This window comes from Ixodes scapularis, unplaced genomic scaffold (genome assembly GCF_016920785.2).
Source record: "Ixodes scapularis isolate PalLabHiFi unplaced genomic scaffold, ASM1692078v2 PGA_scaffold2__306_contigs__length_199485367, whole genome shotgun sequence".
Taxonomy (NCBI): domain Eukaryota; kingdom Metazoa; phylum Arthropoda; class Arachnida; order Ixodida; family Ixodidae; genus Ixodes; species Ixodes scapularis.
The window spans coordinates 38,067,610-38,095,466 of record NW_024609857.1 but is presented as its reverse complement, the minus strand read 5'-3'; the positions used below and the strand labels follow the sequence as shown (position 1 = coordinate 38,095,466).

The window sequence follows — 27,857 nt, the reverse complement described above, 5'->3', positions numbered from 1 at the left end:
TATATATTGTGAATGCTTTCTGCATATGGGATGCTTGGGTGGTAAATCAAAGGAGCGTTTTTTTTTTTTTTTTGTTATTTAAATTTACTGGGAAGAGGTCCCCAATGCCTTACTCGTTTCTCAGCACTTCCATGGCCCTCAGCTGATGGCAAGCCCAGAGGGTGTGAACGACTTCCATGGCCGAGCAGTGGAGTTCCGTGGGACAAAAGTAGACACCCTGAAACACGAGGCCTCAATCCAATGTCCGTAACAATGTTTAACATAAAACAGTTGTTTACACTACAAACCTCACGCTTCATCTTCAAAATCTTCAACACTTCACCTAAGCATGGGCTCAGTTCTGCAGTCTTCTGCAAATAAAAAGAAGTTTCCTTCAATGCATAAAGATGGCAGTTCATTTATTTGGTTTGTATAGACTGTGTTTTGCAAAGTCAATTTTCGATGTCGGACAAAAAATTCCGAATTCATCGGTGCTCACGTTGGAGAAAACGAGACACAGGAATGAGATTCCCCACCCTCAAGGGACCCGTATACTTAAAAAACGTGTCAATACCAATAAAAGAAAATGAAAAAAAGAAATAAGAGAAGCAGCTTTGTAGACAGTTCAGTCAGGGTTTTTTAGTTTCAAAAAAAGCTGAAGAAGTTTTCTCACCGAAAAGCCTGGGTTTTTCACATCTAAGGAGAGTTTCAGTCCGGGGTTGTCAGTTTTTCCCCGATTTTTAACAAACCTGCTTGTGGCAATTTCTCAAGGTGTATCGGTATGCACCAAAAACGCAAAACTCTATTTATAACAAAAAAAAAAGGGGGACGTCCAATTGACCTAATTGGGGACCCAACGTTTCGGGGCCTGCTTGGTCTCTTCTTTAGGTTCCAAAACCGAAACATGTGCACAGAGGCTCAGAGGAGAGAGTTGCCATAAGTCATGTGGCTATTGCTCCCCACCCAGTTTTTTTCCATTCTTCCGCTTCTCGGGCATGGGAAGCAGATGACGACAACGTGGACATTGCATGCACCGTTTGCGTGCTACTGTTTCGCACTTATATCACTTCCGCTCCATATTCTGTGCTTAAAGATCGATTGGCCGGTACCATGAACCACAGTTCCAAAGTAGCGGCTCCACGTCCGTTGCGACGATGGTCTGTCGTGTGCCGTCATCGCGTCGTCCAGCCCACTCTACGTTACCATATTGAGAATGACGCACACATGCACTTCCCGTGATCTGTGCAACAATTTCTTTCGACCAACATATTTGCAGCTTCTTGGAAGCCACAAAAAATGGGGTTCAAATTCTTTTCTATTTTTAATATTGAATGTGCGCACTAGATGACCAAGTTTGACAAGCATCGGTTTGACAAGCACGTGACCGTGAGAGAGAGTGAGCGCACCTGAAACCGGCCAATTCTCGACCAGCGGTTTTTGGGCGGAGAGAATACAAATTTCGAGCCGCAAATTGTGCTCTGGGTGGTTTGGGCTCTCGTAGGTCATGTTCAAATGGAAACATAAGCATGCCTAAGTACCCTGTCAATGTCCCTTCAAGGAGGGACACCATCTTAAAATTGCAACTTTAGAAAAATGTTTTTCTCATTTTTATGTATTGTGGGTCCACAACTAATAGTCCTGCAAATTTTTATTGCAATATCTGAAATATTTACGGAGAAATAAAACCTTTTCGGTAAGCCGACGATGCAAAATCATATGTTTTGGAAATGTGAAACTTTCATGTTTCCTATTTTCGAACTGCTGTAGCCCTGCACCATTACGCACTAGAATGATGATCATGCTCCCGTTGAAAAGAGCATTTCTTCACAGTTTCAGTACATCACAAATCTTTGATCAAGAGTAAACTCTGTTCGGGCAAGAACACCATAGTCCAGCTTTCACGCGGAAGAGGCTATGCACGTAGCCAAGAACCAAAAAGCCCGCCCCGATTGAGCAGAAAATTGACTAAAACCAGCATTCGCTTATAGAAAGTCATGTGGGCTTGTCTGCTTTGTATTTCGACAATGCTTGTTCTGCCCACTATTTCTGATGCTGGTTCGTCTATTGCAAGGATACCCAATTCCTCACTCGTTTCACAATCAATACCCCACATGCCGACAACAAAATGACACTTGAAGAAAGCGTTTTAAGCTCGGACTCACTCAGCAAAGCCATGCACGAGATCGGGTGTAAGCAGAAGGCACCACCTATGCTCTTGGTGCCTTATAGTGGCCACCACCACCAGTAAAATCAAACGTAGTGATGTGGAAACTTCAAATAGGTTTTTCTCAATTTCATTTTTTTTGCAGCAACTTTCGTTTTAGGAAATCTATCATTTCAATGAACTGTGGAATTTATTCTTCGCTGTGGATGTTTCTGAATTGAAATTTAATGAGGAACGCGGCTAGATATTTATTCTTCTATTTAAATAAACTTCTTCGTATTGCCAAAAAGTAGGGTTTTGATAAGGAGAAAAGACCCCATTATGAGGAATGCTTCTCAAATTTACACCTTGCACAGAAAGAGCGCAGGTTTTAGGGTAAAAAATAAGTAGCCCCCCCCCCTTATGTTCTAGTTAAGGCTGAAGCTGAGAAATGCTATTTTACAGCAATGTTATACAATCCATTTCCTTGTCAAGTGCGCCGACTTACTCCAATAGCTGTATACCTCCCCCTGTAGCTTATAGGGAAATTGTCCTATGGAGATGAAATGTTATACAGTGCATTTAGGCAACAAGGTGAATGTATTCTCCAAATTTCATCAATATTGAGCAACTGGTTTAAGAGACCACACTTGAAGGTGGTGTCACCCCTTAAGAAGCGGCATATTTTCCTTGACGTTTTCTTTTACGGTGGCGCATTTCGTTTCGAGTTGGTGATATCTCGAAGCCCATGGACGTTGGGTTCCCAAATGGGATTCGGATGAATGGACTCCTTTTCTTAATTATTCCACCAAACCAGATAGACCTTAATCTAATGTTCATGTTCCAAGTCTTATTTATGATGTTTCACGTCCTCCAACGTAAAGACAAAACGGAATATGGCAAACCTGGGCATTGTTGTCGTTGCTGCCACTGCCGCCGCTGCCGCCACTGCTGTCGGGCGACGAGAGAAAGAGCTGCGAGAGCCCCGGCTGGGTGCGTATGCAGACGTTGAGGAGCTGCAGAATGGCCACCTTGAGACGGACGTCCTCAGTGAGCTTGCCCAGCCGCAGCAGGGCCTGATCCCTGAAACCTTCCGCGTCCCTGCCCAGGCAGGCCAGCAGCGACATTGGGTACAGCTGGATGCAAAAGACGCGCTTGTCTTGAGGCTCGTATGCACACTGACGTTGGCTCACGACCAAGTTCTTGCGACCTTTTACAACGAAAGTATGCTAGAAAGCTTAGGTTACAAAGTGTCCAACTGCTCAACAGGGCCGTGTGGTTTTTGGGCCACGTTTGAAATGCGAGTTGTGAGGAGGGAACAAAAGCGTCCTTCGTCTGCACCGAGATAACTTCAATTTGAGAAATTCAAGATTTGCAGTTTCGGGGCAAGCTTGGTGCTTCTTTTTGGTGCTCTTTGTACGCACCCTCAAACATGCTGGTCTAAACCTGGAATCAGTTACCGGAATCGTAAGCCCTGTAACGTGTCCTTGAAACGTCTCAGGTATGACACACGAGATGGCGCTACTGAAACCACTGACTTCTGCTATATCGGCGCTATATTGGTTAAAATGGAGAAGTGATGCTATAACAAAATCTTAGAGCTGCATCAGCACTAAGTCGGTGCTTCCATCTTTGCTATACTCAGCACTGCTTCCAGTATTGATGTAGCGCCGTGCTACACGTGGCTTTCACGTGACATCATTGCATCATGCTGGTGGTTATTCCTACCTGTCCTTACCAAGAAAAGCTTTATTATTATTATTGCTATTATTATTATTATTATTATCTTTTCTGACCAATGAACTCCTCCTGGTCTTAGTATTGACACAGCAAAGCAGCTCGGAAGTCTACAGAATTTGTAAACAAGAGTCCGAGGACACTTTTAAGCACTTCTTATGAGTTGTGAATGCGAAAGCATGAATGTCATTCTTCCACTCCCTTAGTTCATCTATACGGTGTAGTAATGTGGACGGCCACATTTCGCCGGCTGACGGCCAAGCGCGCGCTCTCGTGATGTGGCCGCGCTGCACTGAGCTTGGCCATGCACCCTCTCCAGAGTTTGCCCGGGCGGGCTCTGCAGCCAGGCCTGCATTGCCGCACCTCTTACTGGCGACCGGGCCGCTGCGTGCGCTGCACCTCCATGGAGAGGACTTCTCTGGTGGCGTCTTTTGGAACTACGCCGTACGAGAGCCAATGGGAGCCTATCAATCAGATTTCTGCTACAGACGACATTGGGACAGGGAAAGGGGTAGTTTGGCACGGCTTCAAAGCTGATGACATCGGTTCGCTCCATGGGTCCCAGTTAATGCTTTCGCATTAAAAACAAACTCAATGGTCCCCAATGTATACGCTGCAGAAGGTATGTGCTAAACGGTAAAGCCACCACAGTGACCGCGGATGTGATATCAGTGCAAGCCACCCAGGTGGCATGCCAGAGAAACGCCAAACTTGGCACAAGCTTGGCAATCCTTAATGCTTAATCCTCATTTAATGTCATAAGTGGAGCAATGAGCAGATTAATGCCTACCTTGGGCATCATACAGTCAGTGCCAGAGCGCTTTCCCTCAACGTTTCATGACTTTTCTCTGGCTAGCCACGTAATAGCCAAAGTGCTAGACTAGAGACAAAGCTGTCACGTAAAAAACTTTCAGCCTTTCCACTCTGGTGAAGAGGTAAGACCAGCAAAGCTGTACTACGATAGGACGACCTCAAGGACGACTTCTTGGATGACCTCGAGGATGACTTCTTGGACGACCTCAAGGACAACGCCTAGAAGACGACGTCTAATGTCACATTCGTCTGGGGCGCGCACGGCACCGAGAAAATGTCGCCCCCAAGGCCACGCCACCGTGTAGGTGCACCACATGACGCACTACCAGGCGAACGCGAAGCATCCCGCCGTGCGACGCGCTCGGTGTGGTCACTGCAAGGGCAAAACATGAACGGGTGGACGGTAAAAAATATCCGCAAGAGTGGGGCGGCGGCTCGCGCCATCTAGCGAGGAATGAAAGTAACAAATTGTCTTTCAAGTGGATGGTTCAAGTATGTACTTGTTATACCAAAAATTCGCCCGCCAACGCAAAAACAAAAACACATGGTCTATAAAACAGAGTGTTTACATATCTGCGATTTTATTGTCGGACTGGTGACAAGCGATAGGTCCAGGTCCGGTGTGAAAATCAACAAAGGCGAGGGCATGCAGGGGTTAAAAGAAAAACAAGAAATTTAATTGGGCGATAAAAAGCCGCACACGGTGACAACACGACGAAACCATCAGAACGAAATGCGAACACGCGTTACTCCAAACACACTGACGAACCTTTGGGTGCGAAAAAAACAAGACAGCACTCAATTCCCGACACAACGCGAAACAACTCACCGCTCGAGACCCAAACTGCAGCCGGGAAACAAGTTCGCCGGTGCAAAGAGAAGACGAAAGTTCCGAAAAGGAAAGTCCCCACTGCGGGACCCAAAGTCCAGGGAAAAGTTCAGACGAAGTCCGAAGACTCACCGACGTCCTGAATCCGACGAACGACGAAAGCTTCACGTGCCCGGTGTGGTCGACTGATTGCTTGGCGGCTGACGCAACGCAGCACCGCACACACACACTTCCCGAAAAGGAAAAAACCAACGCCCGTCGTCACTGCTGGAATCGTAGCCAGAGCAGAGGGCTTGAGGGAAAGAAGATAGCAGCGCCGACATCACATTCTCTCGAGCTGCGGGCCGCCATGTTTCGCGAGACGAGGCGAGAGAGAGAGAGAGGATGTGCCGAAGGAAGCGGAGAGCGTTAACTCAAGGTTGCAGTGCCAGGACCTGCATGGTCTCCTTCCGACGGTGCAGCTGGTGCAGCAATGCACCGGTGCCGCGCGCCGCATGAAGTCCCAGGCGAACGTAGTGCAGCCGCACCGACACGACCAGGCGAACGTGACGCGTCCGTCGGTGCAGCGCGGTGCGGTGCGGTGCTGCCCAGGCGAATATGACATAAGACAACGTCTAGGGCGACCTCAAGGACGACCTCAAGGACGACTTGAGGGACGACGTCCAGGATGAACCCAAGGACAATGCCTAGGACGACCCCAGTGACAACGTTTAGGACGACCTCAAGGACGACTTCTAGGATGACCTCAAAGATGACTACTAGGATGACTTCGAGGACAGCGTCTAGGATGACCTCAAGGATGACTTCTGGACGACCTCAAGGATGACTTCTAGGACGACCTCCAGGACAACCTCTCGGACAACCTCAAGGACGACGTCTAGGACGACCTCAAGCAGACTTCTAGGACAACCTCGAGGACAACGCCTAGAAAAATTCAGCCTATCCACTCTGGTGAAAATTAGAGTGGAAAGGCTGGAAAGGTTGCCGCCATCTACGAGCGAGGCCGGCAAGCCGGTTCTCTGGTTGCTGCCGTCACTCATAGATGGCGGCAGCTGTCCAGAGTTTTGTGTCGACATTTCTTTGCGGGGGACACAATCCTGGGGAACCTAGCCCTTAACAGCTCCGCAGTAAAAAAGGCTCGAGGTACACCTAAGCACTTCTTATGAGTTGTGAATGTGAAAGCAGGCATGTCATTCTTCTGCTCCCTTATTTTGTCGGCAGCGTACTTGCCTCGACGGCTAAGCGCGCACTCTTCTCGCAGCACTGACCTTAGGTGTTGAGCCGCTGCTTCACTCGGCGGTGAGACGCTTCGTGGCGCCGGCGGCTCAGACACGCAGCGCCATGGAGTGGTGGTCATTGAAACTGACGTGCAGCAGCCAATGGGAGCCTCGTTCCTTGAAACTATGACGCGTGCCAGCCAATGGGACTGAAGCCAAAGTCCATCAGATTTTGGCTTCACTGCGCTTAATTGACAGCGGAAAAACTAGGTGCCTGTTGGCTAGGTTTTTTGCGCAGCTTCAAAGCTGGGAGCTCGGCTTCACTTGGAGAAAGGAGTTAAGGTGCCGTTGGGCACGGCTTCAAAGCTGATGACGACAACTCGCTCCATGGGACCCAGTTAATGCTTTCGCATTAAAACCGAGCAACCAGAAATTAAGCCTAACTCTGGCACTCGTTCGGCGATTTAGGCCCAAAGATGCTAGATGACGGCTAAACTATACTGGCTGTGAAGTCTAACTTTGGCACCTGTCTAGCGAATTAAAGCCAGAAACCCATAGTTTGGACAAAGAAGCTAGAGTGTGGCTCCACCTTGTGGAGACTGAAGAAAAGACAGCCGCTTCACTGGTGTCTACGCCCGTTCTAACCCGTGCTCGTCCTCAGCGCGCGCTAGCTTGACCCACCTCACGAGCCAGCTTTATTGTCGTCCTTTTCAATCCCCACGTCATTCCCCCTCTCGGGGGGGGGGGGGGGGGGGGGGCGGAGAGTTTCTTCATCAGGTGGTTTTCGTTGGTCCCCTCCCCGAGCACATGCCATGATTGTGGAGTTTTTGGCAGAGGGCATAGTGATGCCGTGATTCCAGTCACTGCACAGCCTCCGTCGACGATAGGGTTGCGTTGGGAGCTGTGCCTCGGCAAGCGATGCAAGGGTGGCCAGGACAGACGTGCTTTCCTGGTCACGACTCGTCGGTGGGGGGTGGTTGGTGAGGTCGTGGTGATGGGCGGTGGCCTCCCCAAGAGATGGCTTCTATGTGGCGAAAGATCTCTTGTATGTGAACGTAGCTCGACGGTTTAGGTATTATTTTGCTTGTGAGGCTATAGAGTTTGATGTGGTAGTTAAATTTCATCGTCGCTGAGTCTGATGTTCGCCAGTTCTGGTGGTAAGGGTAGTGTTCGGCGCAGGCGTTCGGGGCAGGCACGGCCAACAATAAGGAGGGCGGCCTCGATGTTGGCAGGTGTAAGGGCCCGTGATCCAGCTCGCACCAGCGCTCGGGGTACCCTTCCGGGGAGAACTGGCCGTGACCCATGCTCGTCCATGGATTGCCTGGTCGTGCCTGTCCAAGCGCAGGACGGTTCCAGGCAAGCCTCCGGCGGTGGAGGAGGCCGATATCTTAGTTCGGCCAGGATGTCCGCCTGGATCTGGTGGGCTGCTTGGGCCAACTCGTCCAAACTCCGGAACACCCGCCCACGCAGGTAGGGATGAAACTGCGGGTGGCTTTGCCGGATAGCCCGCGACACCTTGTCTGAGTCGGACGCACTAGGGTCAGCCCTGTCATAGAGAGTTTGGAGCGCCCGAACAAACTCGACTAGGGACTCGTCGCGGTGCTGAGTGCGCGCCCTAAGCTCATCGAGCATTCGCGCGCCGTAATCGGGAGGCAGAAATTCATTTTTGAACTGCTCCGAAAAGTCTTGTAGCGTCGAGAAGGGTGATTGTCTCCGACGCCATGTCGCGGCGCTTCCCGTGAGGGCGATCGGCAGTACGCGTGATAGAAGTTCAACCTCAGACATTTCAGACACCGCCTGGTATTCACGCAATTCGTCAAGAAAATCAGCAACCGATTTTCTATCTGCGTAGCCTGAATATTTCGGAATCTCGGCATGAGGACGGAGGTGCGACGTGGTTAACTCTCCTAGCAGTCGTGGTTGGTGTCGTGGATGCCCCTGACGACCGCCACCAGTGCTCGGTGATCCGTGAAGTAAGTGGCTAAGCGCGGTGGAAGTTTCTAAAACCTTTCAACATAACCGTACGCGTAGCAACTGGATACTGCCAAAGTCGGATTGCACACAACGCGGGTAATGTTTGAAAATAAGCCTTTCAAGCGGATGGCAAGGAAGACTCTCCTTTAGTTGCGTCGTTACTGGCAAGATGCCAGGGCCCTTCATCTCCGTGCTGCATGGCCGTCGGGAAAACCCGACTTCCCTGGCCTCGCGCCAAGAGCGAAGAGAAAAAATATTTTTCCTTGTTCACGCACGCGGCGATGACAATGGATGAGGTTAAAATCTCTTCAAAGTGTCGCCCGTAAAGCTATCGCTTTAGGAACAACTCTGGCCCACAGGACAGTGCTACCTGGGCAGGTATATGTGTGAACAACCCTTTACGGTCTGTGTCAATCTTGTCGCTTGAACCTCGTACATGCCCTTTCCGGCACTCACCTTGGCGATGCGCTTGAGCAGCTGGATGGCGAGCGTGCACAGCCGGGGGTCGAAGCGGAGGTAGAGGAAGTGGCCCACGGAGGTGACCAAGCAGGCAGCGCTCGACTGGTTAGGGGAGACCAGCAGCCTCTGCTCCAGGGGAGAGCTCGCTCCGGCGCCGCTGCCCGTGCTCAGCAGGAGCAGGCGGTTCAGCAGCGAGAAGCACAGCCGCACCGACGTCAGCAGGTCCTCGCTCTGCTGGCTGGAAGAAAAATGCTGAATGTGAGCGAAAGAACAAAATCTTGAACGAATGAGACCTGCGTCGGAAAGCAATTTTAAGCCTGAATCGCAATGGCCTCGTAAGCAAGGATAAGTCATACCGGGCAGCCTGTGGACTTCTAAATTAAAAAAAACTCCCATGGCAGCAACTGGAAAATTTGGTAAGTTGTTGTTTTGTTTGTTTTTTGATAACCTACGAGATTTAACTGGTTATCCGCAGTGCAAGCACAGACCCAACGTTTATGCGGAGCCTTTCCACCGTGCAAAATGTTCACATCACACGTACAGGTGGTGCAAAATTCACACTAACTTTTCTTGAGCGACCTACAAAGCACGGGAATTCCGAAGTGCATGATTTCAAGAACACTTGAAAGTATTTCTTTTGAGGGTTCTAGCACGCCATCGCGCTGCAAAGCTGCTGCGACCAGGGGATAGACGTCCAACAAGCACGGGTGTCCGACCATGTTGGACAAGGGCAACTTGTTACGAAAAAAGTTTCAACAAGATCCACAAGGAAACTAGCCCTCAACAGCTCCGCTATAAAAGATTAGCACAAAAGAGTGATTACACAACCGGCAAAGAGGCGACATGCGGCGCTGCAATTGTGCAAAGACAGTAAGAAAGGTGGGAACAGCCGACAATGGCTCTCGGCCCGACTACTGTCGCCCTCGGTGTCTTTGCAACATCGCAGCGCTGCGCGTGGCTCTTTCCCCACCCCGGCTGTCAATCACTTGTGCTGGTCCCTTTTATTGCCGATGTACACTGTGCGATGTTGTTAACATAAACACGGCACTAACGGTTTTTTCCCATTTTTGCTCGAAGGGGCGCTGGCAAGCACCAAATTTTAAACCTTAACTAGGTGTCCCAAATGGGCACCACACTAGTAATCTCAATGTCAGCCTTTCGACTCTAAGAGAAAAACAATAAATCGCTCATCCATGCTGATCGTGTGGCACTCTGTACACATCTTTGTCCTCACCTGCCTTCCAACTCTATGGCTCTTGCCACGGAAGCCTCCCCGGCAATGATGAGGCGGAGCAGAGCCTGGCCCGCGTCTCCGTGCAGCAGGCTGTAGACGCACACTTCGCAGCTCCTGCACAGACGCCAAATGCAGTCACCTGCGCCTCGTTGTTGATAGTGACGCTCCTCAAAAACTACACCTTTATTTAAGGTGACAGATTTTTGGCAGCTTGCAAAGACATTTTTTATTAGCCTTATGGGATGTGCGCGAACGCAGCAACTGCAATATTATTTTCTTACAAATTTAAGATCCAACCTCGAGGTCAAGGCATTCAAGTGAGCACAGCTCTTACAAGTACATTCTTAGGCTGTGAATTTCTTTAAACACATTAGTTGGTCCACATCAGCAAATAATTTTGTAACGAGCGATTGTAACTGTATTGCATGTATGTTTTAGCTGGAAGGAAGTGAGTCGGCCCCAATGGGAATCTGGTGTCTCTGCTGTAGATAGCAAATTTGGCCAGAGCAGTACAACCGCTAGCATGGGGGGGTCTTTAATGTGTGTAACGCAGTAGAGATACATGAGCGCACCCCAGAATGACGCTTACTTAAATTAGAGCGGGCAGGGGCGAGGAATGAAACCCGGGATCCTTGGGTTCTGCAGCACGAGCTTGCGCTAACAGATGCGGTGCGTCCACACGCTCAGCCACCGACGCTGGCCGTTTTGCTCCGGCCAGTGTGGTTTTGATCGTCTTTGCTACATCCGTATTTTCCCAGAGTTCTACCGGAGGGTGGCAGAGGCCCAGTCAGGCACCGTGCCTTTTATGGAAAACAGTCATTAGTGGGAATCTCCCCGAAAATTTGGACGGTCGCCGTTCACAAAAACTCTCTACGACATTGTTAATTGCACGATTGCTTCCGCCACAGCTGTGGAATTTACAAGATGGGACAAATATCCGTCCGTCAGACCGGATTCAAACCAGCGACCTACGAATGCGAGCAAATCGTTCCCTCTTGAGTTAACCGCTCTACCAACAAAGCTATGTCGACGAAACAGATTTGAGCAAATTAAACGCAGCGTTTGCTCCATTTTCTTTCTACCTTGAACAATGTAGTGGCATCTCGTGAGCTTCAAGCGCACACGTGACAAAGAAGTGTGAACTGGAGGTTGGGCGTAGTCTATGCCCGACCTCCAGCCGACGCGCGTACAAAGTTGCCCGAGTGGATGGACTTGCACACTACGTGGCCAGTCGTCGGAAAATCCTTTTGCGGGACCGAAGAACGCGAAGTTCGGTTACGACACACCGAGGAGGCCAGTCGTAGGTGAGGAACGGATGAGGCACGGGAGTGGAATCGAGAGCTGTAGCGAAAACGGGGCGAAAACCCTCGGAATCGTGCTTGAGAGGCGGTGCAGAAACGACGACGGCACTACAATGGCGGTGGATTACGCGAGCATCATTTGTTGTCACTTCGCGACCGATTCGAATGCGCGGTCGAGACGGGACAATAAGGGGGCCCGGCAAAAACACATTCGGGGTGCGCCGCGGGTGCACAAGGGGTTCGCTCACCCGACGGTGCTGGCCCTGAACGCCGGCGACAGGGTGAGCACCCTGTGGAAGATGACGAGGCAGCGGTGTCCCACCACGTCCCGGTCCCGGGCGGTGGCGTAGGGCCACTGGTGGAACGAGGGGAACAGGTCCCGCAGCACCACCACCAGGCACGCCAGGAAGTCCTCATCCACCGTCTCCACGAACGTCTGCGGTGCGGTGACCATACGGCATGTATAATTCGGAAACTTTTTGACCTCCAGGAACCACCCACCTGCCTCGAACGGCAGCCAAGGAAACCCTTCCGGTCTCGATGTTGACGCGACCGAGCGGTGCGGAAGCCAGCGGAGCTTTTAAACAAAAAATGGATGCATCTAGACGTGGTGAATGATGTTGATTGGGGCGAAGCTCTGGTGGTGCTGATGATACTGATTTTGTTCATAGGTGGTGCTGATTTTTTTTAGAGTGCAGGTTTTAGGGGCCCGTTCCCGGCTTGAGCGGTGTCGCCGTCGCCGCCGGCGTAACCAAGGTCACGTGACCCCCAAGGTCATCCCAAGGTCACGTGACCCCCAAGATCACCACAAGGTCACGTGACCCCTAAGGTCACCTCAAGGTCACGTGACCCCTCCCTTAGGGTCACGTGGTCCACAAGGTCATGTGACTCCCCAAGTCCCGTGACACCCCCCACCCCCGAGGTCCCTCATCGAGGTCACGTAACCTCCCTCGAGGTCACGTGACCACCCCGAGGTCACGTGACCACCCCCAGGGTCATGTGACCCCCCCCGCCGAGGTCATGTGACCTCCCCGATGACGTCATCGTCACTGATGACGTCACCGGCATCCGCATCGTCATCATCACTGATGACGTCATCAGTGACGTCACTGATGACCTCACCGGCATCCGCATCGTCATGGATGACGTCATCAGTGACGTCACTGATGACGTCACCGACATCCGCATCGTCATCATCGCTGATGACGTCATCGGAGTCCGCATCGTCATCGTCACTGATGACGTCATTAGTGACGTCACTGATGACATCATCGGCATCGTCACGTGACCCCCCCAGGTCACTTCACCCCCCCCCCCCCCCCCAGCACCCTTCCCTCCTCCTCCTCAAGAGCTGCGCTCTAATTCGGTGTTACAGGGAGTTGTAAACGGCTTTCACTTTTTTTATTGCTCATAGGTAGTGCTGAGTTCCGGGTTGCGTTTCACCTTCATTATTACTGCTTTATGGTCGGTGATTCTTCTAGCGGGTCAGCTTGGATCTGCTAGAAGCCGTGGGAACGCATCTCCACCGCTTAAGTGAACAATCCATGTCAGAAAGAGAATGTGTGGTATGGATCGTGGTTATATACGCAGTTGAGCATTTGACCGCAGCCCCCTCTCGTCTATAAACGTTGAGCCAATGCATGCAAAGTTTGACGCGATTATATATGCATTTGACCGCAGCGCCCTCTCCTGTAGAGACGTTGAGCGGCTACATGCGACGTTTCATCCATGACATCCCGAGCTCTTGAGTTACTACCACATTTCAGAGCCCCCTACTCGTCCCGCAGTCGTGGCCGAGTGGTTAAGGAGATGAACTAGAAATTCATTGGGGTCTCCCCGCACAGATTCGAAACCTGTCGACTGCACAAACATTTTTTCTTTTTTTTAAGAAAGACAGATGGGGTGGCAATCGATGTGAGCACAAACGCCGGACAAGGCTAGACCCTAAGGAGCTTCGCTCCTAATAACGTGCGTACTAGGGAGTGCTTGGCCCGTAGTAAGGCGGTGTCGGCGAGGGGCTCGGATATCTAGAAGAGCACTTGAATTGGAAGAAAGATTTGGGAGCTCGGGGATCTAGTACAATCTAGTAGAGGAAAAGGTCCACCGTCGACGACGCTTTATTGTATGCAAAAAGCGGCGAAACACCGCTCGCGAGGAGTGTACCTAGCTGTGTCCTAGCTTTATTTTGCACAAAAACACCCAGTGTCGTATGCTGCGTAAAAAAAGAAAAAAAAAAAAGAAAGGTTGACAAGCACTTAAACTTGTTGCAGCAAAACCAAAATGCTAACCTATTATCTGCTATTTTTCCCCACTTTTTTGTCATTCTTTTTCTTGGGACCACCGAAGTCAGTGCCTACGATTTGCCACTTTCTGCTCTTGTGATTACCCCCCTGGGTGCAATGGAGAATGTCAGATAGCACTGCCATGGTTGCCGTAAGCTGTATGAGGCAGAACCTTGTATAGCTTACGAAAGAAAAGTATCCACCCTTTCTCTCATAATTGTTCCGAAAATATACGAGAAAATCTACATCTGGATCTTCAGCACAAGGCTAGTCTGGGTCTATTCGAGACACATGCATAAGCAACGAAGAGCTGGATTACGTACGAATAAGAACTACAGCCGACACATTATGAAGCATAAAAACAACATAAAACACCTAGTGAAGAAAGGTAAAAAACACAGGCGAGCTGGTGAATGTTGTACTGTCCATTTTTTTTTATTTTTCCTACGTCTCAGGGTTACTATGGATATAAAACACCTAACTGTGAAGTACAAAAGAAATTCAAATCAAAATAATTGAAACAAAATCTAAACCTGTTGATGAACATAAAACAGTAACCAAGAATCAAAAACTGCGCTAACGTCCACTGCTTGCTACCTGAAAAATGGAGTGTACTCTCATTAATAAATGTTCAACAAAAATACATATATTGGTCTGACATTAGTGTCTATGAGTACATTCTAGACATTTATATGTGAGGTTCTTTCACTGGTAAAGCTTATAACAGAATTAGTAAAAAAAAAAAAGTGAATGTCATCGGTGCCACAACAGGTGACAGGACAGCAGCTCCTACTGACCTAGCATTTCATTAAAAAGTGCTAAAAAAGTGTCATTGTTATTCTTTACCTTGCACCATGTCAAAGCTGTTTTATGACATCTCTTCTAGAAGAAGCAGCTTGTCCAAGCGAAAGCCAAAGATTATTGCAAATGTGAATGCCCTAGACACAAAAACCATACCTCGGACACAGATGCGAGGAGGCTAAGAAATGCGAGGCAGACCGGGTGGTTGCCCACCACCCTCTCCTGGGATGCCATGGCCTGACTGAGCATGCTGTCTGTGACCAGGTAGCCCCTGGATCAAAATCGAAAAAGGTCCCCAATAGGTTTGCATAAAATATTACTGCCAGCAAGTAGAAAACACTGAAAAAAGCAAACAATCACCAACCAGGAAACAAGCATGTTCACGAAGTTTGACATATACAGTCGAATCTCGTTAATTCGTACTCCAGGGGGACTTTAAAATATGTTTGAATAAAGCAAAGTTTGAACTACCGGGAGTTTCCTCCCATAGAGACGCATAGGATGGGACCCGCATGTTAGTTTGAATTATCCGCAACTTTGAATTAAGAGAGTTTGAATTAACGAGATTCTACTGTAATAAAGAGTATGGCAGCGAGCCACCATCTTGACAGCACGATAGGAGAGCCGTAGGCACGGATGCCACACTTTTTTTTCTGGTGTAAAATCAATGTTTCTTAACTGGCAGAACCCAAGGCCCCTTTGCAGGATAACATTTGACCACGTTTCACCAAGTCAAAAGGAGAAACGTCGAGATCCGACCGCAGGTTACCATGTAAACTAAGCGTTGCGCAGCTCAGTTGCTGCGGTTACTCGCTGCTATATCTAGGCTTAAGCACCGGCAACACGGACAAACGTACTAGTCGATTGCTACGTGTGAATGGGCCTTTACAGTAGTTACCATGAAATGTCAGACCGGTATGGAGACAAAAAGTAAATGCCCTTGTGAGCTTCTCACTTGGCAAGCTGTGCCGCAGATTTGGGTTTGGTGCTGAGCGTCGGCAGGATTCCCGTTTGCACCAGATGGCCCCAGATGGCTCTGGGATTCTGTTTGGCCAGCACGGCCGCGACACGCAGGCACTCTCCCAACAGCTCCAAGGGAGGATGTGAAAGCGTTGTTACCCTGGGGTCGAAAACAAATCCGCACTCACACTCCTCGTCTCAGCAGAGGTCCTAGGAAGCTCGCACGTACCTTGCAAGTTGTTCGGTTCCTTCCGTCATATTTGAACAGATAACCTACACTAGAGTAACTGTACATGCTTGGATAGTATTGCAAAAGTCTAAAACTTGAAGTACTGCGGGAGAAGCAACCGTAGCCCTTGCAGAAGAGCTGACTAGCACGACGACATGAGGAGGCGATTCACAGCGCATGCGCCGGTGCCGACGCGCGTGTCAGACTCTTGTCAGACTTCAGTGGAAGATCTACATTTCGCGAAGGCAGAGTGAAAAATTGCAGTGGCTTAGCTCGGCTATGCCAGGATATATATAGCGTGAGCTTATGCGCACAAAATGAGAGGCGCTATCAAGCAGCTCCGGTGCAGCGTCAGACTTGGCTACTGCGCAACGGAGGCACACAGCTGGGCACGCAGTGGCGCCAGTGCGTCTGCCGCAGCTATGACGTCACTCCTCTGGAATGCGCAGACAGGCGAGGCGCGCACGGCGGCGGCGGCTTTGGCGCACCAGCTGTGCGCCGTGTGACGTCACTGCTCCTCGCGCTTGCGCAGCACGGCTCTTTGGGAGCCACGCGAAACTGCTCAACCTCGGCCAGTGTAGCTCACGCTACAAAATATGTCCCTCCCAAATCTGGCGCTCCTCAAGGAGGCATCTCCGCAAGTGCTGCAGTCAAATTTGATGCACGTGACCCTTCTCTACCAGGAGGGGTTGGCGGAAAAAAGAAAAGGAAGATGATATCCTGGCTCTGCCATCTAGTTACTCAAAATTACACCCGTTCCTGTTGAACAAGCAACACGTGCAAGTCGGAAAACTCTTTTTGAGCACCATTCTTGTTTAAGTTTTTCGTTTTCTGAACAACATAAAACATCCTCTCGCAAGTGCTAATCTTCATAAATCATTTTGGATGAACAGGCCAGGTTTCAAAAACCTAAATGGAAGTCATTTCATGAGATGCACAGAAAAAACTGAGGAACAAGATGTCATAGGACAACGGAATGTTGGGACGGTGGATAAACAAGAGGGACTTGAACATCGTCCCAACGTTAATTTGTACATTGTCAATGTTCCATTCATCATATTTTAGGAAGGAAGGCACATAGAAGAGACGAGCAAAAAACCAAAAGCATTGCTTTACCTTTCGAGCATCGCAAAGAGTGCATCCACCAAATGCGCCAACAGGTCGTGGAGGGAAGGGTCAGACTCGAGAAGGCTGCGCACTAGACGAGTGATGTGGAGCACTCTGCGAAGCCAGGCTTGGTCCATGTCCCCTGAAAGAGGTTTCCCCACAACACGTCGGTCAGAGCCTCAAAAAGCGGCCAGCAATAATAGAAAAAAATTTTTTTTTTTATTGTTTACAATTTTTAAGTGAAATGTTTACAGTTTATGGTTCTTAATCTTCTTTTTATAAATCTGGTGTTAGATTTGACATACTAGCTTGTATTTTTAGGTTCTCTATGCAATACATGCAAAAAAAACAATGTTCTTGTGCACACGTGAGAAACGGCAACATACTTAAAAAAGCCTAGTAAAATAAAATAATTCGCTCCTTTCAAACCTCTGAATGCAATGAACAACGAAAATAATGTGTGCGACACTTCTTTCATTTTAAAATAAAGAAAAAAAAGCAAAAAGGCCATTTCAAGGGACTACGTAACAAAAGTTCCTTAAATTTTTCATTACACATATTCTAAAGTATATGCATGCCAAATTTGGTTGTGATAGGACAATATTAAGAACAGAAATTATTGCACACAAACTGCGAAGGTGTCCCAAAACTACATGAAGAGAAAAATGCATTTTAATGTTACCATAGATATACTCTTTAGCGGTGTGGAAATAATATTTTGTTAATAAATTTCCATGAGAAATTGAAGCTACAGAAGACTGCAATGAAGAGGAGAAAGTTAGGCCTACTTGTCAGAGTAAATCTGATGATGGGCGACACAACAACTTGAAGAACCACGCTGAGAAAAATTACTCAAATTCATGACGTACTGGGTTGCCTGGAGGTCTTCAAATGCGCATCTAGTTTCACGATTATAACTGGCACTAGTTATTTTTTATACCTCAAATGTAAATATTCAAAAATAATAAAACACCATAAAACCCCAAATCACATTTTTTGCAAAACATGGCCGATTTTCTACTTGCACCACGGTTCGCACGTGCATCCCAGCACTGAGATAGCACTAAGTTAGCGCTGCCTCAGCACCGAGTTAGCACTCAGACCTGAGTTTGTGCTCCATTTTGTGTGTGAACAGGAAAGGGCCGGGAAGCACCGATACAACGCTGATGTGGTGCAAAATCAGCATTGTGTCTATCGCTCTGAGCATTTAGGAAAGCAAATCCCCAACAGGCCTTTAGGGAAGCCAAATCCCACACTGGAGATGGAGAAAGGAAGCACCACAGAGAAAAAGGAAATGAGGAGCTGCATTCTTTCCAGCCAGTCTCTTGAAGGAAACCTTGAATGCCAGAAAGACGAGGGTCATAAAATGCTGCTTATCGGCTTCGACTGAAGAAATAGGCTTATTAGGCTTACTTTTATGACTTAGTGCGCTCTGGCAATCTCGAAGTCTGCTACAGTAGATGCAAACTGGTAAATTTCCGGCAAAAACAAAGGATGGCACTTTTTGTAGCTGAAAGTCAAGAACAATGTGCAAGGATACCAGACAATAGATTTTTTTGTATACAGTAGAACCCATGAAATTGCAGTCAGCAGGACCTTATGATTGTAGGATTACATATGTCTTAAACAATAAGCAAACTCCAGGAAATATGCAGCACACTTACAGATACTTAATTGAAAAGGGTGAGTCATTTAAATACTGCTTATAACATCAGAGATCCTATGTCTTGTGAAGATATTATTTAGCTCATTTACAAAATCAAATGCTTACGGATTGACTCTTCAGCATGGCTGAAATTGTTCACTCATGTGAACTAGTATCAAATAAAGTCTAATTTAAGTTTCGGAAGGACTACCCAACTTACTTGGCTTAGCCATCTCACAGAGGCAGATTTGCCACCCATTGACGCCCACGTGCCACTGGATCATGGAAACTCCTGAAATACAAATGCCATCAAAAACTGATCGAGTCAGTGCAAAGTATACACATTAATGGCAATGTACCTAATAATAATGACAAAACGTAAAAAAGAAAAAAAACAGACGGGCACAAATAAAAACAAGATGAAAGATCTTCCACCAGGGCTTAAATTTAAGTCTTCAAAGTTGTCACGTTCCATTCTTGCACTTTCCTTTTTCACTTTGAACTTAACCCCTATAACATGCTTGTCCCACCCATATTAGTATTTAATTTCCTGTCTTCTTTTGTGCACAAAGCAGCTTTGATATGCCAAGACCCAACAGAGGTGCACAAGGTAGTGTACGAACCTTCTGATACAAGCAGCTGTCCTTCCGTTCCTCTTGGCAAGATGACGGAACCTGCGCACATTATGTTCGCCAGAATCCATGGATGCACATTGGTTCCGGGAAACACGGAGTGTGACGCAGTTCACACGAACAAGCGACGACCGATTTTGTACCGTCTTTTCCTCATGAATGACAGGTTCCCATAAAAAATGACGAGCGTGGTGGAATGTGCTGTAAATCCAAGGATTCAACTTAGGAGGCAAAATATAGAGTTTTTCGCTGCCTTGTACGGGTAGAACATAAAAAAAAAAAAATTGGGGCTCCAATCTACGCTGTGAAGCTGGTTCTTCACTGTGCTATCACCTGCAACGACTGCCTGCTGCACTATATAAAATGCCACCGCCGGTCGCAGCACGCCGCCGCGAGTCGTATTGCCGTTTATTTTCCCTTTGCCGCTCCTAGTATTCACGCTGCTCCTCGGGAGTCCTAACTATGCGTGGCCTATTCATCGCGGAGGTGCAGCAACAATGAAATTAGTTGCTATACTCCGTTTCATCAACGTTTAAGCACAGCGGATGTTACGAGCCATTGAAGCCAATCGGAGGCCGTGTGAGTGTCACGTGGCCTTAGAGAGGGGGCACAGCGAAGCACGGAAAGTGCATCACAGGCCACGTCCACGGAACGGGACTGGCTAAGATAGCTCGTAGCATCCGCTGCGTCCGGACGTAAGGTGAAACGGGGTATAGGGGGGTTCTTTTATGTATGAAAGGCTAGTGACGTCACTCCCCACGTCGCAAGCTGCCGTCGCCACGGCAGCAGGCCCCATTATCATCCATTATGCGGTTCACACTTCACTCAAGGGCTTCGAATGACGTCAACCCCTTTCGAAGCAGCTGTAAACCTAATCTTTACCGGAACGCGTGGGAGGGTGTTCCTATTGGTCACACGTGCCTTATCATGCATTATGTGGTTTTGATGCATGTTTTGTGGTTTTCTTTATTTAAACGGATACTGAGCTGTATGCTGTTTGCCTCATTTCAAAGGAGATATGCTGTTTTGCCGTCAATTGTTCGCTGGGAGTTTTTTGTTTCCAACGACGACATGAAACTTTCCTTGGATGGTAAAAGTATACAGCTTCGCTGTAAAAAAAAGTCGCCCCTTTGCCATACTAGAGTGGCAAAGGCAGTGGTAACACAGGATGTGATGTGTTGCTGTGGAGATATTGTGCACACATGTGGCGACTGGATGGCGCAAAGCGGCCCTGTGTCGTGCAAGGTAGGCGCGTGGGTGATCTGTGGGTGTCTTACTTGTGGGTGCCATTTTCTGCAGTTGCAATGTAAATGCGACTTTTCAGGAGCCTGTTGGAGTGTCAGACGCAGTAGACGGAGAGCGTGCAAAACAGAACAATTGGAATGTGGCAGCGCCGAGCAGAGCCCTGGTGCCAGCTAGCAGCAAAAGAGAACCAAACACTCGTGGCAAAGTGAGCGTCTGCCTTCAATTCTTTTCTGCCGCTCTCCCTCGCGCTTTTTCTCTGGGGAAGCTTTGGAGCACGCTTGTCTCACGGAGCAGAGTGCCACTGTATGTTTGAACACGTGATGCTTTCCTCTCGACAAAAGTAACACGGAGGCACTCAAGGAAGAGGTTCGGCTGGCACTGGTGTAAAATTAGCAAGGACACGAGCACCGCGTCAGCATTCGGCTGGTAGTCGGCCTGTCGACTTCCGTTGCTGACACCGAATTGGACATAATTAGGTGCCAGTTATATAATACATTCTGCATTAAAAAAGTGCACTTGTCATTCGTGCAAACTGTGTCAAACGGTATGCAGTCCAATCAACGTCCTAAAAGAATGTCGGAACTACAATGGGGGAAGGCAAAAGATGTATCAGCGGGCAAGCGACAATGCACGCTAAGCTCTAAAATTCTTGTTCGTACATGTTCTAACTATGCTACGTGGTCTTTGTGAAAAGAGTGACCTAGAGACGCGAAATAAGCCGCACTTAGAGTGTTGGCACCCCTTTCGCCCGCTCCACACTAGGCACCAAAATGGCGTCGTCGACATGACTATCAGGCAATTGGCGATCGTTAGGATTAGAAAATGTAACTGCCTTAGATAGGGTGTCCGAAAGCTGAGACGATATTGTTTTTTTCTCTTGCAGGCCGTTTTAGCATTTCTGTAGGACGGGAAACGGATTCCTGGGATCTTAGATCAAGTTTCAGATAACTGGCAACAATGATTTTTAGAACCAAGATGGCTGAAATGTTGTTAATCTAAAGCGTAGCCTATTTAGGGGCTTTGGCACAACTGGGTGTAGTAAGTACTACATCCACGAGTGAACTCAACCCAGTGTTCTTAGAGCACCAGCTTTTACGCTGATTCACATTCCATCTTTCTGTAAAGTATCTATGCCTGAAAAGGCTCTCGAAGTGTCAACTGGTAATGATCAGCAAGACTTCCAATCCACAGCCACTCCTTTAACGTAGTAGGTATCTCGAGGTACAAACAAGTAAGGGAGATACATATTACACCTTTGCTCTTGCTAAGAAATTGTCCGAAACAATTTTTCCAAGACATTTTCAGAACAAACTATTTTTCAGACTTCTGTTTTCCCCTTGCACAACTTGAGGTAACATCACTCTAAGATCAAGAGTGTAGACTTCCAAAAGTTGTCACAGACGCTGTATCCAAGGACAATATTTAAAGCCTCAACTTCATCCTGGAGATGCTTCCATAAAGCAGGTCTATAACTTGACTCAAAGAAACGCACCTTTGGAAATACGGAAATCAAAACCCTTGCTCACGTGGTCAGCCATCACGGATCATCCGTACAAGAGGTGCAGAGTGCGACACTCTTGGCACAAAACATGCAATTGGCGATTTTTGCTATTTTATTCTTAAACCTGAACTGCCAAACCTACTATGGGTCAACACACCGTTTACAAACAAACTGGCATTTTCCCACACGAGGGGTGGGCACTGCACACGAGGGGTGGGCACTGCATGTGTGCAGAAACCAGATTCACACGAGGTGAAGCACATGTGCATGTGCCAAGCCCACAGCAGCAGCGTGATGTCAGAGTCACGTGTTTGTCTATACCGTGGTGCAGAAAGCTACCTCATTCGGGGCTCCAATCTGGGTGGTCAAACTTCATGCTCATCAATACCTTGTCTTGGTAATGTGCGAAACGGCTCCGATATTGCACTAGTGCTAGCTGTGCCCCGCAGCATACGGTATTGTGGGATGTTGCTCGTGCCCTATTCTGAAGGCCTGCAGCATAGTCTCTTACCTAACAGCAGACGTTCCTGAAGCCGACACAATCGCAGCACCGTGAGCTTTAGTAAAATATGTATTTTGCCTTGTAATTCTACTGTGAAGGTACTGTGTCAACTTCAGGCCAAACGTAAAGGCCGGTTCACACCCCTGCGGCTGTTCGCGACCGGAGAGGCTTGAAAGCCGGTTTTAGGCCTTTTGTGACTGTTTATGACCGGCCGCGCAGTAGTGCGGTTGGTCGTGAGTTGTGACACAATCACTTGTAAACAGTGGCGAATGTGTGAACCAGCCAAACTAAAGTGCTTTTTGAGATCCTCGTCTTATTGTCAGAACTCAATCCGCGAACTCTAAGCATCCTAAAAAGCCCGAAATTACATTCATGAGCGGCCGATTTGCGTGTTAAAAAAGGGATTAAAGATCCTGACGCTTACCGTTGGCATAGAACGACAGATGGCACTTTCGAATCTTGTTGATTAGAACGACGAACGGCGATTGTCAGTGCTTGCGAGCGCTGGGTTAACATGGACGAGCGGCCGACCAGTCCCGCTCGTCCATGCGGGAACCCATCGTTCACGAGTGGTTGACAAGCGCCGACCAAATTCAGCCAGGTTCGGAAGTGCCATCTGTCATTCTGCACTAATGGCAAGTGTCGGGAACATTTATCACGTTATTGAAGTACAAATCGGTCGTGCATCATGAATCTAATTTCGGGTTTTTAGATTGAGTTATGACAATAAAAGATCGAGGTACACCTAAGCACTTCTTATAAGTTGTGAAGGCGAAACCACGTACATCATTTTTGCTCTCAGCGTGTTGGCGCTGACGGACACGCAGCGTCATGGGGTGGCCGGTCGTTGAAACTGCTGCGCAGCATCAGTTTCAATGACCGGCCGCCCCATGGCGCTGCGTGTCCGGCGAATGGGAGCCGGGTCGATGCGTGCTAGCCAATGGGATCGAAGCGGTGTAAAAGGTGCCATGGCTAACCGGCGAATGGGAGCTAGCTTGACTTGAGAGAAGGATTTAAGAGCCGTTTGGCGTGGTTTCAAAGCTGATGACGTCGGCTCGCTCCATGAGACAGTTAATGCCTTCGCATTAGAATGAGGATCTCAAAAAGCACTTCAGTGCCCCTTTAAGACATCACCTAAGGCTACAGCAAAAAGGAGCGAAAAGAAGAAAAGACTGCTATTCTAACGACCTTCCACATGCTCACCAGTGCCGTAGGGAAAGTGGTTTGTTTTCAGCTGCACTGTAGATCCATCTGACATGGTGTTCATTTCCTGGGGATCAATGTGATCCAGGGACTCCACAAAGCACGGAAGGTCTTGCAGGTAATGAATAACCTGGGTCGCAACATATAAAAAAGAAGAAAGAAAAACAGATTGGCAACACATTAAAGGTGTGGTTTCAGCAAAGTGATGTTTTCGGCCAGTTTGTTCATCGTGTAAAGGAAACAGTGGTGTAATGAACACAAAAATATACGCCAAAACAGGAGGCGCCTTGTCCTGCTCCGGTCTATCTTCGTCCCCGGGTTTCTTTTTGGCACCGTTTTCTTGTGCATGGTTTCAATTAGAAACTTTCTGGGCATCATCCCAAACTACTAAATCAGCCCATTGAACAAAAATAGAAGAAACGCACAGCACTTGACGGCCTTCCAAAAACGCTCAATTTGGACGCGTTCACAAGTTTCGTATTGGCGCAAACATGCGGCACCCTAACAGAAAGCCAAAGCCTAGAAATGCATCCAAGTTGGATGCTTCCTTGCAACGCCGTAAGCCGCTGTATAATACCTACTATCTTTCTAAAGTGTGTCAATTTAGTGATTTTAGACCATGCCCAGTAATTTTTAACTAATTAAACCCTTAATTATATAAAAATTAAAAAGTTAATTACTTGGAAGTAAATACTAAACTAAGAATATTGCACATTTTTTAAAATTTTACCAAATAGGCCGTTTGGCGGAGACCAATGTGACATTAATTTTTTCTCTGCGTGACGGAAACTTTTCTCACAAACGCTTGGCCTGCGTTTTGAAAAACACCCGGTCCTTGCTGCCGTACCCACCAAACACCTTAGCATGCAACTCAACAAGTGAGTTAACCTCCAGAGACATTCAGATATGTCGTTTGAATCTTGAAAATGTCTATACTAATAAGGGCTCCCTACAGATATTTGTTGCTGGAAAAGTACACTGTCTAACAAATTTACGTACTCCGTTTCACATTAGCATACGCTGTCAAAGCAGCTGGCACGAGCACATGACTTCACCTGACATCTTATTTCTGCAGAGCACGTGCAAATCAACCATCGCAAGATTAAGTCACATGCTCATGACAGCACTTTTGTAGTCAAAATTTCAACACTGCTCGCCATTACAACGCCGCTCCAACACTACAATGCTTGCAAACTCATTACAAGAGAATTCGTCTCGTCATCTACAAATGGGTTTTATCACACATAAAAGATGTCCAAGCACGACACGGCAGATACAAGAAGTGCCTCGCTCTCTCCAAGCGTCGTGGCACTCACCTTCTGTGCACTGGCTTCTCCTGCCCTTGCCAGTGACGCCGTCATTTCGAGTAGAGGCTCCGCATTCAAGGGGAAAGCTCGCTTCGCTTCAGCAAACAGGTGTCCCAGTCCCGTTGCTTCACCCTGAAATAAAATGGTGTGGTGGTGGTGGTTCTTACCGCTTAGCCTACCACTGTGAAGTACTATAAAGGCGGCTTTCTAGCGGCCGTCGAAGAAAAAAGTCGACGATGCACTCAAGAAAGGACGAGGCCTGCACGTCTGAGACGTTGGCACGTTGGCGTTCATGTCGTACTTGGGTCTTATCAATCTGTGATACGTGGTCAGCTCTAATACCCCTTGATGTCGAAAAGTTTATGAAGGGGTGATCTCGGTCTGTGCCTTGTATTCACCGGTTTTTGTGTCGCCAATGAAACTGAAACAACTGTTTGGTGAAGGACACAATCTCGACGATGACCAATGAAATAGTATGACTTTTTCGTTACTGCCACTAGCACGGCCAAAGACAAACTGCTATTCAAGCCACTAAGTGGCAGTGGGTTTCAGGAGTGTCTATTGAGCCAGATCAGGGGAGGGAGCAAGGCATCAACCAGACGACGCCAACAGGCGATGGTTTCAACAATTTCGAGGCAAACATTACTTGTATGTAAAACTTTCCAAACGTGATACGCACATCTTCCCTCCACTAGCAGCACTCCTGTAAGTCAAATGTGAATCGATGTCACCCTACCAGGAAGTTGGTCATCCTTGAATGCTCACCTCCCTCCAGAAGTCTTCAGCCAAAGCTGGATAAGCAAGCAGCTTCTCGGCGAGGCTATACAGTGGCTGTAAAACAAAAAGACTACTATATCACAAACAACTCGCACACGTCTTGCGGCGACTATTTCCCGCAAAATTCGCAAATTGAAGGCAGTTAAAAAAGACTGACCACTCAGAAACAAAGATAATCGCTACACTACTTAACAAATAGAATATGTGGCTTCACTTCATAAAGTTTGTTTCAACGAAAAGTTTCGAAGAAAGGTACTGGGCGAAAATTTGCAGATTACTAAAAACTGTGACCCTCTCCATTGGAGTAGGGTGTCAAGACCACCCCAATAATTGTTTGTAACAAAACTGCGCATTTGTCGATAAAGATGACCAAACCAAACCAAAGCCAGACTACCTGTGCAGAGAAACGCGATGGCAGAGTCTCTGCAAGTCTCGAGTGTTGCATTTGAGTTATCTTTAAGTCAACATATTTTCCGAGTGTAAGAGATTATAAAAATTATATCTTATGGATTTTATTGACCCAATTATACAGGTGTGCCTCAGACAGCTTATTGCTTCTCACATGTTCCAAGTTCTGCACCACAATGGCATAGGACTGAGGAAATAACAGTGAGAGAAGCCCCGAGCTTTTTCGATTTTTAACTGTGCAGAATTACTCTTGATACTCGGTATGTTGCAGGTTGCGCTTCTTTAAACATCTAGGTATGCATAGATACCTCACCAGACACCTTATAAGCTTGCGACCATACTGTCGTTCGTAACATTCCAATCCTAATATATCCAAGGGTCCCCAAAGCCCCAGGCTCCAAGGATGGAGAGACTGTTCAAGAAGTGTTGGCAGTTACACCAAGTAAAAAAACATTCTTTTGTTAGCTGTGTTTTAGATATTACAGTTTTAGTAGATTTTTTCGATACTTCCGATAACGATACCCGATGACGACATCATGCATGTGCAAAGGCAGTGGTGTAGTGTCGGGTATCGTTATCGGAGTTGTCGGAACGATCTACTATAACTCTCTACTACTGAGTGTTGGCATTATCTTTCATGCACACTGTTCCTGGTGTCCGAGTTCGTCGTGACTAACCCTCATTAGCTTGTTTGTGGCCTGCAACAGATAGATAGCCTTGGCTTACCCCAATGGGACCGAGGGTGTGGTGTTCAAAAGATGACACCAGAAGTAGCACGAGTTCGTACACGATGGCGTGGACCTTTGTCGGAACAACCTGGACAAACGACAAGATTGTGTGGATGGATGGATAAGGCTGAACCCTTGTAATTGGGCAATGGCTTACACCATTTAAACAAAGCTTTCATTTCAACTACCAAATAATCTTCAATTAGAAAAAAAACAACTCCAGTAAGGCTAAGTCTTTTAACAGTACGCTTCTAAATTCAAAATGAATTAGTGTTGTGCGAATATTCTAAATTTTTAATTGTAGTTCCGAATAATACATCATCCGATACTCGCTTCGAGATGAACTGCGATATAGTATTTTTTAGGTGCTGATCGCGACGGGTTAGCCTAGTTGAGCACTTCTTACTGGTGCACTGCGGAGAGGCAACAACCGCGAAAGCCAGCTGTGCAATTTTATTTATTTATTTATTTATTCATTCTGCCAGCCGTGAGGCCAAGGCAGGAGTGGTACATATTTTCAAAAACATACCAAGGACACACAAAGAATTCAATAATTCAGTCACATCCCTTGGTGACATGGGAAGAAAGAAACATTTTAATTTCATGAGGGGCTACATGCAATAGTGGTACAAGTGCAAATGCAGAGCTCGCCAACAAGTCGCTCACTAATTTTATCTGTGCCTGTCAATGTCAATATAGCGTTTGAACTTCGTATATATAAGTGTACAGTGTTCCCTACCACCAAAAGTAGAGTACCACATGTATAAGCGTAACATCTGGGACCAAGAATATCACAAACAGTAAAAGTGTACTTGCACCATTAATGCACGTAGCCCCTCAATTG

General features: G+C 47.6%; 1 protein-coding gene across 2 annotated transcripts in view; it reads right to left on the bottom strand.

The window, feature by feature from the left end:
• The window catches only part of LOC8053623 (nucleoporin NUP188), a 68,779-nt gene that overhangs the window by 33,463 nt on the left and 7,459 nt on the right, over nucleotides 1–27,857 (bottom strand). For both annotated transcript variants that reach the window (XM_029982359.4, XM_029982360.4), the window contains 15 exons: nucleotides 27,012–27,101; nucleotides 25,866–25,931; nucleotides 25,110–25,232; nucleotides 23,794–23,923; nucleotides 19,334–19,384; nucleotides 18,931–19,002; nucleotides 17,075–17,207; nucleotides 15,725–15,889; nucleotides 14,926–15,040; nucleotides 11,935–12,122; nucleotides 10,386–10,499; nucleotides 9,149–9,389; nucleotides 3,028–3,258; nucleotides 288–350; nucleotides 114–217 (listed from right to left, as the gene is read on the bottom strand). In XM_029982359.4, the coding sequence (XP_029838219.3) occupies nucleotides 114–217; nucleotides 288–350; nucleotides 3,028–3,258; nucleotides 9,149–9,389; nucleotides 10,386–10,499; nucleotides 11,935–12,122; nucleotides 14,926–15,040; nucleotides 15,725–15,889; nucleotides 17,075–17,207; nucleotides 18,931–19,002; nucleotides 19,334–19,384; nucleotides 23,794–23,923; nucleotides 25,110–25,232; nucleotides 25,866–25,931; nucleotides 27,012–27,101 (1,886 nt within the window). The remainder of the gene's footprint in view (nucleotides 1–113; nucleotides 218–287; nucleotides 351–3,027; nucleotides 3,259–9,148; nucleotides 9,390–10,385; nucleotides 10,500–11,934; nucleotides 12,123–14,925; nucleotides 15,041–15,724; nucleotides 15,890–17,074; nucleotides 17,208–18,930; nucleotides 19,003–19,333; nucleotides 19,385–23,793; nucleotides 23,924–25,109; nucleotides 25,233–25,865; nucleotides 25,932–27,011; nucleotides 27,102–27,857) is intronic.